Source organism: Oryctolagus cuniculus, chromosome 10, assembly GCF_964237555.1.
Source record: "Oryctolagus cuniculus chromosome 10, mOryCun1.1, whole genome shotgun sequence".
NCBI lineage: Eukaryota > Metazoa > Chordata > Mammalia > Lagomorpha > Leporidae > Oryctolagus > Oryctolagus cuniculus.
Genome location: NC_091441.1, coordinates 111,818,920 through 111,833,285, shown reverse-complemented (window position 1 = coordinate 111,833,285; position 14,366 = coordinate 111,818,920). Strand labels below are relative to the sequence as shown.

The 14,366-nt window shown below is 52.1% G+C and overlaps 1 protein-coding gene across 2 annotated transcripts in view; it reads left to right on the top strand.

Annotated features, from left to right (window-relative positions):
• ZNF35 (zinc finger protein 35) overlaps nt 1-13,419 on the top strand; it is a 29,967-nt gene extending 16,548 nt beyond the window's left edge. Inside the window, exons 1-4 of one of the 2 annotated variants that reach the window (XM_002713168.5) lie at nt 1,530-1,674; nt 4,486-4,797; nt 5,652-5,796; nt 10,191-13,419. In XM_002713168.5, coding sequence (XP_002713214.1) covers nt 4,609-4,797; nt 5,652-5,796; nt 10,191-11,437 — 1,581 coding nt within the window. In that variant the 5' untranslated portion in view covers nt 1,530-1,674; nt 4,486-4,608 and the 3' untranslated portion in view covers nt 11,438-13,419. Of the gene's footprint in view, nt 1-1,529; nt 1,675-4,485; nt 4,798-5,651; nt 5,797-10,190 lie in introns of those variants that run through there. The other variant, XM_070051035.1, reaches the window with a different exon arrangement.
• The last annotated feature ends 947 nt before the right edge of the window (nt 13,420-14,366 follow it).

Sequence of the window (14,366 nt, the reverse complement as noted above, 5' to 3'; positions counted from 1 at the left end):
AGAGAAACTGGATCTTATATATTGCTGGGGATGTAAGATGGTGCAGCCACTCGGGGAAATAGATTATTAGTTTCTCATGAAACCAGTCATGCACTTTACGCCACACAAAAACCTGTGCATGAATGTTCATAGCAGCTTTTATTGTAAGTTAAAACCTGTAGTCAACCCAGCTAACCTTCATCAGGTGGTCAAAACAAACTACTGTCTGTCTGCACCATGGACACAATGGAATACTTACTACTTTGCAATACAATGAAACAACCTATTGACAGCTACATGACTTAAATGAATTTTAAGGGAATTAAAGCTGAGTAAAAATGCCAATCCCAAAAAGTCCTACGATTCCATTCAGAAAACATTCTCAAGCTGCTGAAACTGAAGAGAGGAGAGACGAATTAGCGGTTGCCAGAGGTCAGGGGTGGTGGGACGATGAGACAGTTGGGCATCTGGTGGTGATTACACACATCTACCCACGTCGTCAGGTGACACGGAGGTGTCCACGCACAGGATCAATGTCTCTTTCCTGATTGCCATGTTACAATTCTGCACAACGTAACCCTTGGGGCAGATGGGGCGAAGGGTATTGTTTGCAGCTTCCTGTGACTCTGTCATTACAAAATAAAAAGTAAACAAGACTGGGCCAGAGCTGTGATGTAGCCTCTGCCTGTGGTGTCAGCATCCCATGTGGGCACCGGTTTGAGTCCTGGCTGCTCCACTTCAATCCAGCTCCCTGCTAGTGCACTTGGGAAAACAGCAGACGACGGCACAAGTGCTTGGGCTCCTGCACCCCTGTGGGACACCCGGAAGAAGCTCCTGGCTCCTGGCTTCTGTCTAGTCCAGCCCCAACCGTTGTGGTCATCTGGGGAGTGAACCAGCGGATGGAAGAAACTCCTTTCTCTCTCTCTCTCTCTCTCTCTGCCCCTATACCTCTGCCTTTCAAATAAACAGATCTTTAGACGTAAACGATACTAAAGAACAATAGCCACATACAGTGTTGTCAAGCTGATGTGGGGGGTAGTTATCAAATCTGTGTTAGGTTGGGGAAATCTGAACGTGTCTGGACACTGGGTGGTCTTGTTATTTCCTTACCTGCGATGGTGATGGTGTTAGTTTGGAGAATATTATTAAGGGATGCGTGTTCAGCTATTCGGAATGAAATATCCTGGGGTTTACAAGTTTCCCATACATGTGTTCGCGTACGTACAGACAGGGCAAACGTGGAGAAGCCGTCACTGTCGCGTTCCCGTGGAGGACATGGGTGTTCACTGTTCCCTGCTTTCACCTTTTCTGTACCGTTTGGTATTTTCAAAATAAAACGTTCGGGGGAACCTATCAGGACTTTTCTACAGACGGATGTTGTGCAGCACGAGGACCCCCGGCGAGCGCGCTCTGGGCGCCCCCTGCCCGGCCTGGCACGCCCCCCTCGGAGGCCGAGGGGCTGCTCCCATCGCTCCGCCCCCAGCCCAGGTCCGGAGCAATGTTGGACTCCCATCGAGAAGAAAGCACCTCCGAGATTCCTAGAGAGGCCGGCCTGGCGACTCGGGGAGCCGGAAGCCCACCCCGCGGCACTTCCTGTCCGGTCATTGTTCTCGCGCCGGTGGGAGCGGGGGTCCCGGGCGGTCAGCGCCCCGGTCCGGCGCGGGCGCGTTCCGCCGGGTCCTCTCCGTGGCCAGGGTGAGTGGGCGCGGGCGCGGCGCCAGAGGCGGAGGCCGTCCTGGGCGGCCCGCTGCGCCCTTCCCTGCGGGACACGGGCTGCCCCCCGGGTGTCCGTGCCCCGCCGCCCCGGCGTCCCAGCTGCGGCCGGCGCGGGCCTGGCCCGGGGGAGCGGGGCTGCGGACGGCCGGGCGGAGCGGGGGGACTGCGGCGTTTGGAGACGGGGAGAGGACTTGGGCGAGGGGAGCCCCTGGTGGGGAGCTGTGCGTCCCCCGGGGCTGGGGTCCTCGCGACTCTGATGGGAGCCCCGATGTTAGAGCTCCCCTGGCCAGTCTGGCCGTGACCGCCGGCTGGAACGGCCCGAGGGCCTTGCAGCCCGGTGGACTCGAAAGCACAGTGCTCCAGAATGGAGTTGTCGGGGGAACAAACGCAGCGCGTTACTCGGAGAATTCATTGTGCACAGCAAATCCGCAGTAAGCGGTCGTAGGAAAAATAACAGGAGGGCCTGGGGAACCACGAGAGCGGATTTAGCCGACAGAAAGTCCGGGGAGGAGTGGAAGGGAGATTTTCCATCTCTGCTGCATCAGCCAAAGCCGTAGGGTTGTGTTACAGCCGCGATAAGGAGGGGACGGTCGTTAGTGGTGGTGTGACTCGGTGTGCTGTTTTTGGAAAGCTGTTTAACAGCACACATCAACCATAAAAGCATTGACCCAATTACCACCACTCTTGTTTTAAAGGAGTAATGTAGCAAAAGAAATTTGCGCAGGAAAAAAAACTTTTTAAACAATTTTTATCAGGAAAATAAACCAGAAAGTCAAATCTCCTTTAGCTAGAGGAATGGTTCATCCATAGGAAATGCTGCAGTAAATGGTAATGGACCATGGTTTAGAACACTGTGCCACAGGGAGGTAGCCCCACGTGTGCTGTATGATGAAAGGTTGCTAAGAATACTGTGAAACGTGGAAACTGGCTGCAAACCAAATAGTGCAGATTGTGAATGGTATACAAGTGTGGTCTGAAGTATGTCTTTTTTTTTTGACAGGCAGAGTTAGAAAGACAGAGAGAAAGGTCTTCGTTCCGTTGGTTCACCCCCCAAATGGCCGCTACGGCCGGCGCACCGTGCTGATCCGAAGCCAGGAGCCAGGTGCTTCCTCCTGGTCTCTCGCAAGGGTGCAGGGCCCAAGCACTTGGGCCATCCTCCACTGCACTCCCGGGCCACAGCAGAGAACTGGCCTGGAAGAGGAGCAACCGGGACAGAATCCGGTGCCCTTCCTGGGACTAGAACCTGGGGTGCTGGTGCTGCTGGCAGAGGATTAGCCAAGCGAGCCACGGTGCCGGCCCTACACATATTATTTTTCAAAAACATACTGCAGGCTGGTACCACAGCTCACTAGGCTAATCCTCCGCCTGCGGCACTGGCACACCAGGGTTCTAGTCCCAGTCAGGGTGCTGGATTCTGTCCCGGTTGCTCCTCTTCCAGGCCAGCTCTCTGCTGTGGCCCGGGAGTGCAGTGGAGGATGGCCCAAGTGCTTGGGCCCTGCACCCTCACGGGAGACCAGGAGGAAGCACCTGGCTCCTGGCTTCGGATCAGCACGGTGCGCCGGCCGTAGCGGCCATTTGGGGGGTGAACCAACGGAAGGAAGATCTTTCTGTCTGTCACTAACTCTGCCTTTAAAAAAAAAAAAAAATGCAGAGAAGAGGCTCAATCCGCACAGTGGGTGTGACATTTATTTAGTTTTATGTTTCTGTTATTTGATTACTGCAGTGAAATTTTATCAGCATCTCAAGTTATTCTATAAGAGATTTAAAAAATTAAGAATACAACAAAATTATCTTTTTTGTTCTTTTTTTAAAAGATTTATGTATTTATTTTAAATGGTAGAGGTACGGGAAGAGAGAGAGAGAGTCTTCCATCTGCTGGTTCACTCCCCAATTGGCTGCAACGGCCAGGGCTGGGCCGATCCGAAGCCAGGAGCCAGAAGCTTCTGGGTCTCCCACGTGGGTGCAGGGGGCCCAAGGACATGGGCCATCCTCCACAGCTTTCCCAGGCCATAGCAGAGAGCTGTATTGTAAGTGAAGCAGCCGGAACTTGAACCAGCGCCCATATGGGATGCCGGCACAGCAGGAGGCAGCTTTACGCACTATGCCATAGCACAGCCCCTTGTTTTTGCCTTGAGAGTAGCTCTTGGTGTCATTGGACATTTGGAGGATAGGGAGATGTACAACTCTAAGAAACCAGAACCTCAAAGCTGTTTGTGATTACCCCATCTGGAGGTTAACCACCCATTCCTATTATGTTGGTATGGACTTCTGGTCTTTTTCCTCGGCGTCTTTTGTTCACCCTATTTTGTGTCCGTGGCAATAGTCTTTGTATTCTAATATCCCTTTTAAAAAAACTATTATGATGACAGTTATGAAAGTATGTATTCCTGTGGTCAAAAACAAAATGTAAAATCACAATGATGGTTTGTGAGTTTTTCCTTGAAAGGAATATCCTAAATTCTACAGACATATTATACACTGGTTATCTCTTTAGAGGAAGAGCAAGGATGAGTTTTTCTTCATTGCTTTCTGTATTTTTCCAAGTGTTTACATTAAAAAATGTTAACTTTGAAGCAGAAGATCAGTAGGCATTACTTATGGGTGCTGGCAGCGTGGTGGTTGTGTTACCAGATGTCGTCTGTCCAGCCCGAGGCCTTCCATCCTGTGAGCGAGGATGAGAGTGTTCCCTGCGCTCCGGAGGCGGCTGACCAGGCCCCGGAATGTTGGCCTCTGGGCTTGGGCGTCCTGGAAGCCTCTGCTCCGCGCTGACAGTGCGTTCTGCTTTCTCAGTGCACCCTGTTGATCGTGGTCCTGGGAAGGAGCTCAGCAGAAGCTTCCGAGAGTTCCAGGTTCCATGGGGTTTGACCTGTGCTGGGCAGCCCCCAGCTCTGGCCGTTCCCCTGCTACACGGAGATGACCGCGGAATTGAGAGAGGCCATGGCCCTCACCCCCTGGGGCCTCGTGAAGGTGAAGGAGGAGGAGGAGGAGGCGGCGGCCTACGGGAGTCAGGCATGCAGTGAGCAGGGGCGCTCTGAGCACGGCCCTGTCTGTGCCCCAGCAGAGGGGCCTCCCCCGGGCCCTGATGTGTCAGAAGAGGACAAGGTAAGTGGTGCCTGAGAGGGAGGGGGAGGAGACCTGCAGACCCGCGCAGTTTCACAGGAGCCTCTGCCCCTGCTGCACACTCCTGCAGTCCTGATCCTGGCTGGAGCGCTGTGCCTTGGAGTGTTATTTTTTAAAGATTTATTTATTTAAAAGACAGTGCCAGAGAGAGAAGGGGAGACAGATGGACAGACAGAGATTTCTTCCATCTGTTGGTTTGCTCCCCAAATGGCCACAGTAGCCAGGGCTGGGCCAGGTCAGACAAGGAGCCCAGAATTCCATCTAGCCTCCCACGCAGGTGGCAGGGGCCCACATCCTTAGGTCATGTCTTCTACTTTCTCAGGCACTTTAGCAGGAGCCGGATCAGAAATGGAGTATCTGGGACTCGGGCAAGTGCTCCAGTCGGGGACGCGGGTGGCCCCTGTGGGGATGTGAGGCTCTCCTCTATGCTGTGTCCTTAATGTTTCAGACACACTCCTTGCCTTTACTGGCCTGCTGAGGACACGTTCCCCAGAGCCTTCTGCAGCACGGAGGCTTCGCTTCTTGGGTCTTTAAATGCTGGAAAAATCAACTCTGAAGAGCCTCGCCGTGTGCTCTCTCGTCGGGTGCTCACTGACACGGTGGTATGGATGCTGGAGTGAGCAGTAGGCAGAATCAAAGGGATGGGGAAAGGGTGACAAGCTGGCTCCTCTGCCTGCCCACCCTGTGGATTCGGGAAGACTCTGGTGTCCCTTTGCATTACCTAACTTGTCGTATGGCTTCCAGGAATAGGAACCTTTGTCCTCCTCACAGGTTGTGATTACATCACCTCCCAGCACCAGTGCCCTTGTCAGTCACCTTTGCCTACTTGTCTGCAGGGTCAGAACATGTTCTGGGACATGGCTGTGGTCCTGAAAGCAACGCGAGATCCACCTGCTGCTTCCCCCCTCGGTGGTTGCTCCTTGCCTGGGACTCTGTGCAAGAGCGAGATCCTGGAGACGCAGGGCAACACGAACTCCCTGGGTAAGGTTCGGCTGCCGGAGTCAGAATGTATCCGTTGGGTTTCTCAGCACTGCCTTGGAAACCGTGGGTGGGCATCTGTCTCCTGGCTTGAGCAGTGGAGAGGATTAAGGTGTGGACAAGTGTCAGGGAGAGCTGGATAAGGGGTGCTGAGAGACGCCTGTGCATTTGTCCTAGGAGATGCCTGCCTTTGCACGCAGGCCCAAGACACCAGACGAACGCAGGTGAACTCCAGGTTTATTTGCTTAGCGAGATTCACACGGATGCACACATGCAGACGTGTGTCCTGTGTGCATGCTTTCTGGTTGTCACAGGTTAGTGAGCCTGCCGGGGACGCTAGAGCTAAGGTAGAAGTGGTCAGTTTTTGTGTTCACTTTGAGGAAATGCCTGAAGATGCTCTGTTTCTGTGGATTTTTGTGCAAATTCCGGAGAATTTTGAGCAGCATGTCAAGCAAAATGGTGTTCAGAACCAGGTCTTGATGAGAGTACTGATGGCGTCTCATCAGCTGTTCTCGACGCTGAGACCCCGGGGTAGCATGTTCTGAGCAGCGGGTGAGAGAGGCTTGACATATACCTGTGCGTCAGGAATGCCACAGTCGGGAGTCCTGTGTGTGGAAACAGCCACCTGGATGACCGCCACAGCGCCACCTTCTGGCGCATCTGGGGACCAGTACTGTTGGGAAGGTTAGGATCTCTCCCTTTTCTTGTCAGTAATTATTCCTTGGAGTCAGCCCCCGCCGTTCTTGCTGTTCGGCTTTCTGTTCCGTTGTGTCTGGTGCACTCCTCTGCGTGCCGCTTCCTTGCTGGCAACTCACATTGGCAGCAGCTGTCCCTTTTTTTTTTAATTCTTTTTTTTTTTTTTTTTTTTTTTTTTTTTTTGACAGGCAGAGTGGACAGTGAGAGAGAGATACAGAGAGAAAGGTCTTCCTTTGCCGTTGGTTCACCCTCCAAAGGCCGCCGCGGCCGGCGCACCGCGCTGATCCGATGGCAGGAGCCAGGAGCCAGGTGCTTTTCCTGGTCTCCCATGGGATGCAGGGCCCAAGCACCTGGGCCATCCTCCACTGCACTCCCTGGCCACAGCAGAGAGCTGGCCTGGAAGAGGGGCAACCGGGACAGAATCCGGCGCCCCGACCGGGACTAGAACCTGGTGTGCCGGCGCCGCAAGGCGGAGGATTAGCCTAGTGAGCCGCGGCGCCGGCTAGCAGCTGTCCCTTTAACTCCAAGAGCTGCCCCCGTTCAGCAGGAATGGCCTGCGGCCTTCTGAACGGTTCACGTCTTTCTTAATTTGTTTATTTCAAATGCAGAGAGGGAGAGACTGAGCTCTCCTATCTGCTGGTTCACTCCCCAAAGACCCACGCCAGGCAGAACTGGGCCACCTTGGAGCCAGGAGCGTAGTCCAGGTCTTCTACATAGGCAGAAGTAGCCAGGCACTGGAACCATCCCTGCCTCCTCCCAGGATCTGAGTAGCAGGAGGCTGGAATTGGGAGCAGGGCTTGGACTCAAACCCAGACACTGTGTTATGGAAGATGGGCAGCCCACCAAGCCAAACACCTGTCCCCAAACTTATCTTTAAATTCATTTTCCAGACTTTGAAGTATGCTCATGAAAAACATACTTGCGAATTTAATGTTTCATTTTAAAAAATATTTCAAACACCGAATCAGAAAGACTTGCAAATCTTGTCAGTACAGTCTTGTTAAGCATGTAGGTTTTGCAAACTAATAAATTGCCCCTCCCATTTTGGAATACAGTATGCAGCTGTGATGGCAGGCTTGTGTAGTATTTCAGATCCCTTAAAGAAAAAACAAAAAAGGATGGGGCCAGCGCTGTGGCTTAGTAGACTAAGCTTCCGCCTACATCATTGACATCCCATGTAGGCGCCAGTTTGTTTCTCAGCTGCTCCTCTTCTGACCTAGCTCTCTGCTTATGGCCTGGGAAAGCAGTGGAAGATAACCCAAGTGCTTGGGGCCCTGCACCCATGTGGGAGACCTGGAAGAAGCTCCTGGCCCCTGGCTTCGGATAGGCTCAGCTGCAGCCATTGTGGCCATCTGGGGAGTGAACCAGCAGATGGAAGACCTTTCTGTCTGTCTCTCCTTCTCTCTGTCTGTAACTTTACTTCTCAAATAAATAAAATATTTTTAAAAAAGACAAAGAAAAAGTATTGATTTCAAACCTTAATGATATGCCTATGTTCTGGTTAATCACAGATTAGTTTTTAGTTTATTTCTTCATTATTTCTGTGCATATATTTTTTTAAAGTTATAGTAATTGTACATGGCCCAAAAAGGAAAAACTCCATTTCAAAAAACCACGATTGCAGATCCTGAGTTACTGAGTGTCTTTTCCTCCAGGGAGAGTAGAACTTGAGCACACAGATGAGCCATAATTCTTTTTTTCTCTGATTACATAACCACTTGCATTTAAACCTAGGCTACACTTGCACCAGTTCTGTGGCAATCATGACCTAAGACGTTATTCACATACGAGGAACTGTGTCTGTTATTGGCTGCAGTCACTTCAGTAGTTCCTGTCGGACTCCAGCTTTCATGTCTTCCTAACAATAAGAAGAATAGGAGTGCGGGTCCAGGGAGTGCAGGAGTGCAGTGTGAACGGAAGTGTCCACGGCTGTTTCTGTGGGAGGGATGCCTGGCAGGGCCCGGGACGCCACTGGGGCAGCCAGGCAGGGAGTTGCAGGGGAGGGAAAGGGGGTAAAAGGAAGCAGGGAGAGAGCTGTTAGAAGGGAGGAAACTAAGGGGAGATGTGGGGATCGTAGAGAACGCGAAGAGAGGAGAAAGCAGTGCACGAAAAAGACATGAAACGGTGCATTCAGAACCTGAAATATTCCGTGCAGAATAGTTTTCCGGAGCTTGGTTTAATTCGCAAACACTTAGTAGGGGTTCCCCGTGCCAGCACAGCTGTACAAGGGCACCTTCCAGGCTGGAGGGTGCTGGATGATGGGAGGAGACAGACAGCGGAGCCGTGAACTACTGACAGCAGGACTCCTCTGTTGCTGTTTGAGTTCTGAGGTAGTGGAGAGGGCCCAGAGACCGATGAGGCTATTAAAACTTCAGGATGTGTTGCTGGTCTCTTGGTATTTTCTGGCATTGTGGATCAGGCTGTGCCGTATTTCAAAGGGTCAGCTTTCCTTGACATAGTGCTAAGCCGTTGCTGCGACATGAGGGTAAGAGTGCACTGTTCTCTGAAGTCCCCAAGCGGAGCTAGCTAGCACCATGGCAGCTGCCGCCCCGTCGGGGTTCATCGCCGCCCCCGGGGCCCCCACCACACCGTCAGCCAGACAGAAAGTGCCTGCAGACATTCAGAGTGCTCACTGTGCCCCATGCTCTGTTCTGTGCCCTTGGCGTGGAGTAACTGTTAACCCACTCACAGTGCTGCCGGGTGGACACGGGTAATATCCCTGTTTAGAGACTCAGAAACTAAGGCACACAGTATTAAGTGGCCTAACGACGTGCAGCTGGGTTGGTGGCAGAGCAGGGACTTGAAGCCACACAGTGTGGCTGCAGCACCCCTGTTCTTAACCTCAGCACAGCCTCCCAGTGTGGTGCATTGGGCCCTATTGCCGTCTGGGCGTCTAGGGGAGCCTTGCTGTATGCGCCCGCCCTTTGTCCAGTGTCCAGCCTCCTTAGATACGGAGGTCTGAACTACCAGATCTTGCTTACACGTAAGGGATCTCCCTCATTCACTGGGGGGTTACAAGGAGATCCACGCTAGGTAGCCTGGTAAGAGGACAAGGCTGGGCAGAGGCCAGTGGCCTTCGTGACTGGTCTCAATTGTGGGGTCAGCCATCAGACCTCCATCTGAGGAGCGCCATCTGTGAGACTGGGCCTCCGTGGCATGTGGCAGTGGGCCCATGTCCAGTGCAGCAAGTGGAAGTGCTGGCTAGACCGTGCGTCAGTGGATTCCGGTCTGAGTGACGGGGAGGGCACAGACCCAGCAGAAGTCCCAGAGAAGCAGTGATGTGTGATTAGGTTTTTTTCTTGACTTGAAAGGCAGAGTGAGAGAGAGGAAGAGACAAAGAAATTTTCCATCCACTGTTTCACTCCCCAAATGGCCCCAAAGCCAGGGCTGGGCCAGGCCAAGTCCAAGAGCCTGGAACCCTGTACAGGTCTACCATGTGGATGGCAGGAGCCCAAGCCCTTGGGTCATCTTTGGCTGCTTTCCCAGGCACATTAGCGCTCCAGTAGGGATCCCCTGCATCCCAGGCAGTGGCTTCACCCACTGCGCCACCGCACCACTGCGCCAGCCCCTGGAGTGCTGCCTTAGATGAAGCCCTTGGCAGAGACTGACGTCACAGGCCCCCTGCCCTTTATGACTTGATGATCCTGTTCTTTTTCTAGCCAGAGAAAGCTAACCTTTGCATTTGCCCTGTCTTGGTTCAGGTGCTGAAACAAAGCACCTGCAGTTACTGGTTCCAAAAACTGAGATCTGTGAGGAAGCTGAGGATCCCCTCATCGGAACAGTGAGACTCCAGAGAGCCGACTCGCCAGGACCTGAGTTAGGAGAAGCCTGTGAACAGGGCGCCGTGTTAAAGAGGCAGAGAATTAAGAGGGAGAAGCGGGATTTCGGACAGGTGACAGTGAAGGACTGTCACTTACTGGAAAGCTTCAAGGAAGAGGAAGACCAGAAGCTTAAGAAACCCCGGGGGAAGCACAGCCTCAGCTCTGGCCCTGCCGGAAACCAGAAGGTGCAGCCCGGGCAGAAGCCTTTCACGTGCAGTGTGTGCGGGAAGGGCTTCAGCCAGAGCGCGAACCTGGTCGTGCACCAGCGGATCCACACCGGGGAGAAGCCCTTTGAGTGTCACGAGTGCGGGAAGGCCTTCATCCAGAGCGCAAACCTCGTCGTGCACCAGCGGATCCACACCGGACAGAAGCCTTACGTTTGCTCAAAGTGCGGGAAAGCCTTCACGCAGAGCTCCAATCTGACCGTGCATCAGAGAATCCACTCTTTAGAAAAAAACTTCAAGTGCAGTGAGTGTGAGAAAGCCTTCAGTTACAGCTCGCAGCTGGCGCGGCACCAGAAGGTACACATTACAGAAAAGTGTTACGAGTGCAACGAGTGTGGGAAAACGTTTACGCGGAGCTCCAACCTCATCGTGCACCAGCGCATCCACACCGGGGAGAAGCCCTTTGCCTGTAACGACTGCGGCAAAGCTTTCACCCAGAGCGCAAACCTCATTGTCCATCAGCGGAGCCACACTGGTGAGAAGCCATACGAGTGTAAGGAGTGCGGGAAAGCCTTCAGCTGTTTCTCCCACCTCATTGTGCACCAGAGAATCCACACGGCCGAGAAACCGTATGACTGCAGCGAATGTGGGAAGGCCTTCAGCCAGCTCTCTTGCCTTATCGTCCATCAGAGGATTCACAGCGGGGATCTTCCGTACGTGTGTAACGAATGCGGCAAGGCCTTCACGTGTAGCTCATACCTGCTCATTCATCAGAGGATCCATAATGGGGAGAAGCCGTACACGTGTAGTGAGTGTGGCAAGGCCTTCCGGCAGAGGTCGAGCCTCACTGTGCACCAGAGAACCCACACTGGGGAAAAGCCCTATGAATGTGCGAAGTGTGGCGCCGCCTTCATTTCCAACTCGCACCTCATGCGACATCACAGAACCCACCTGGTCGAGTAACGAGCAGGGGACGAGGCAGACCTGTCGTCCTTGGTGAGGACCTCCTGGCTCCCAAAGAGACACCTGCTTGCTGTTCTTCCCGGGTCCTGATGAGCACCATTTTCAGGAGTGCAGCACCGGAGACGAGCATTTCAGAGGCTGCTCTAAATAAGACGGTGAGAAGCACCTGCTGGCAGGGACGGTGTTTGAGCTCCACCCTGAGCAGTCATATTTTCTGAAACCGAGTGTGGCTTTCTTAGGAATGGGCCGTGCAGAGCCAGCTGATAAAGATCCTATATGAAGAAAGATCTTTTTGCATAATTTTGTTTTGAAACTCTGGTGATTGCTTGAGCAACAGCAGACTGCCTGGCGAATCTGGAGCCTTGTACCTTGTGTTCTATCCAGTGTTTCAGGTGAAGCAGTTTCTAGTTAAGGAAACCACTTGGGGTAGCAATTCGACAACTCACCTATAAACACTGATAAGCTGTCCATTCCCTAGGTAAGTTTTAAGATAACCAATCAAAACAAAACCTATTAAGCATCCATTTTTGAAATGGACAGATGTAGGACACAGTCTTTTCCCTTATTGTGTGTACCTACTAAACTCTGGGATCGTAAAGCCATGGCGAGTCTGTTCTGACTGTGTCTCAGTCCACCTGGCCAGCTCTCAAGGACTCATGGGGACACACACTAGCTACAGTCATTCACTGAGTGACAGCTGCACACAACTCAAGTCCCCAGTTCCCACCACCTGGGTACAGGAGTCAGAATAAAGCTTGCCTAGAGACATGCCCAAGTGGTCTCTGCTCATTCTGCCCAAGCCCAGCCAGGGGTCTTAGTGTGGGTTTCAGTCTCAACTTCCAGATGATGTTTAGAAGAAATAGTGGTGCTCTTCCAATTCTGAGAAGACCAAGGGAGAGGGAGGAGGCAGAGTATGATTCCTAAGACCTTAGTTTTGGGGGAAGCTTGTGGGTTTTGGAATATGATAATTGACAAGGATGAAGAGACTGGCTAAGGTAAGAGGACTTTGTTGCTATTGGGCATGGACTCCTGGAAACTATGCAATGGGTAGTGTTAACGTGATAACACTGCGCTGTATCTATACAGAACGTTTACCCTTTATTGTGTACCGTCACGAACAGAACCATGAAACCTGGCGGTTACCTAGTGCTTTCCCTAGATCATTACCTGAACTCACGTACCACCGGCAGATTTTGCCCAGTTACTTGAGAGTGGTCGTTTAACACAAGGCCGGGTAACAAGGGATAGAACCCATACCCAAATCCAGCACCTAAATCCAGGTTCCCTTTGTTGTGCCATGCTGCTTGCCTAACTACCCATAATCCCTGCTCAGGCCTGCAGGGGAGGCTGAGGGGTATGTATTCTCATTTTCTGTTGAGGAAGTGCGTTTGGGGTACACTGTTGTCACTGTGACCAGAAAGCCAAAATCTTAAAATTGGAATTTAGGACTCTGTATCTGTTTCTACCCCTTTGCAGCGCCTCTGAGCATGCAAGAGCATTTGTCCTAAATAAGCCGTCTGGTGGCACTCGGCAGTCCCACACACTTGCTGTGTCAGTTCTGCAAGGCTGAGTGATACTAACCACATAGTGTTTCTAGTTTATACAACACACAGGCAATTCCATACACCTTCTCACCTCTTGTTCTTGGGCAGATCTTGTCAGAACATAGCCAGTTTTTCTCAGTTTCAGCCTAAATCGTGGAGACACAAATGAAAGGATTCAAAAGTAAGAATGCCCTCTCCGGCCACTGCCCTCTGGCGGGAGGTCAGGAGACCCCAGGGTAAAACCATCTGTCTCTGCTGATATTAGCAACAAGGTAGCTGTTGAAGCTTAGGACATCAGGAGAGCAAGTCCAAAGGTTTGGATAACTCCATGGCCTGACCCACCCACCAAGAGACCAGAAGTGTACTTTCCTCAAAGGTGTACTTTCCTCAAAGCCGGGATTTATGACCATTAAAAACAGTTGAGCTGTTTTAACTTCACGTCGTGTCTTCCCTGTCTTAATTAAACTCTGCCATGGTGATTTTAGTATACTGGCTGCAGGTTTCTGTTTGTCAGCTGGGGAGAAGAGCTATACGGGTGATTTTGGTGCAGAGCTGGGTTTGAGTGTCACTGACTCACCTTCAAATACAGCAGTGGTTTTCAGCCTTGGCTGCATGTCAGAATCACATGCACTTTCAACGATTTCCACTCCGAAGCCTCAGTATTTTTTAAAACGCTGGAGATTACAATGTGCAACCAAGGTTATGAGCCACCGCAGCAGTCAAGGAAAGCTGGCAGGCCACTAACGTGCGCACTGAGGCGGAGAGGGGGAGCTCCAGCCTAGGAAATTGTAGGCGCACTGCTGTATTAACCCACAACAGGACACGCTAGGCGGCACCAGGTGTCCTGCAGCCCCCCGCCAATCCCTAGGTGTTAGGATTCTGAGATGCAGCCTTCTGTATTTAAGTACACGTGCCGGACATTTTATCTGAACAAGCCAGGTCCTGACGTGCTTGTAAGTGTCCCTGAGGGCTTTGTGCATTTGCGATTGTGTTTCATCTTGAGATCTGTATTTTCACAAAGCTAAACCTGAGTTCAGGACCTTGAGTTTGGCACAAATCGTGAGATGCAAATACATTACTAGTCAGCTAATCACACCTCCTCCCAATTCAATTCCAGCCCTCAAATAGATTGCGACCTGCTCTTTCCTTTCCAGCTTCTATTTGGGGAACAATAACCACCTGTGAAGTGGCTGTGTCCTCTGAAGCCCTGTTTTCTTAAGCTGTCGAGTGCTCGCACACTGAGCTGTCAGACGAGAGGCTCTGCGGGTCCTTGTGAATGGCGTCAAGAGTGGAGTCAGGAACTCTGACCCCGAGGTGGTACTTAGCAGTCGTGTGTTCAGTGCAGCAGAGATGGGAAACTGGTGATGAAGTCGTGTACAGGGGCT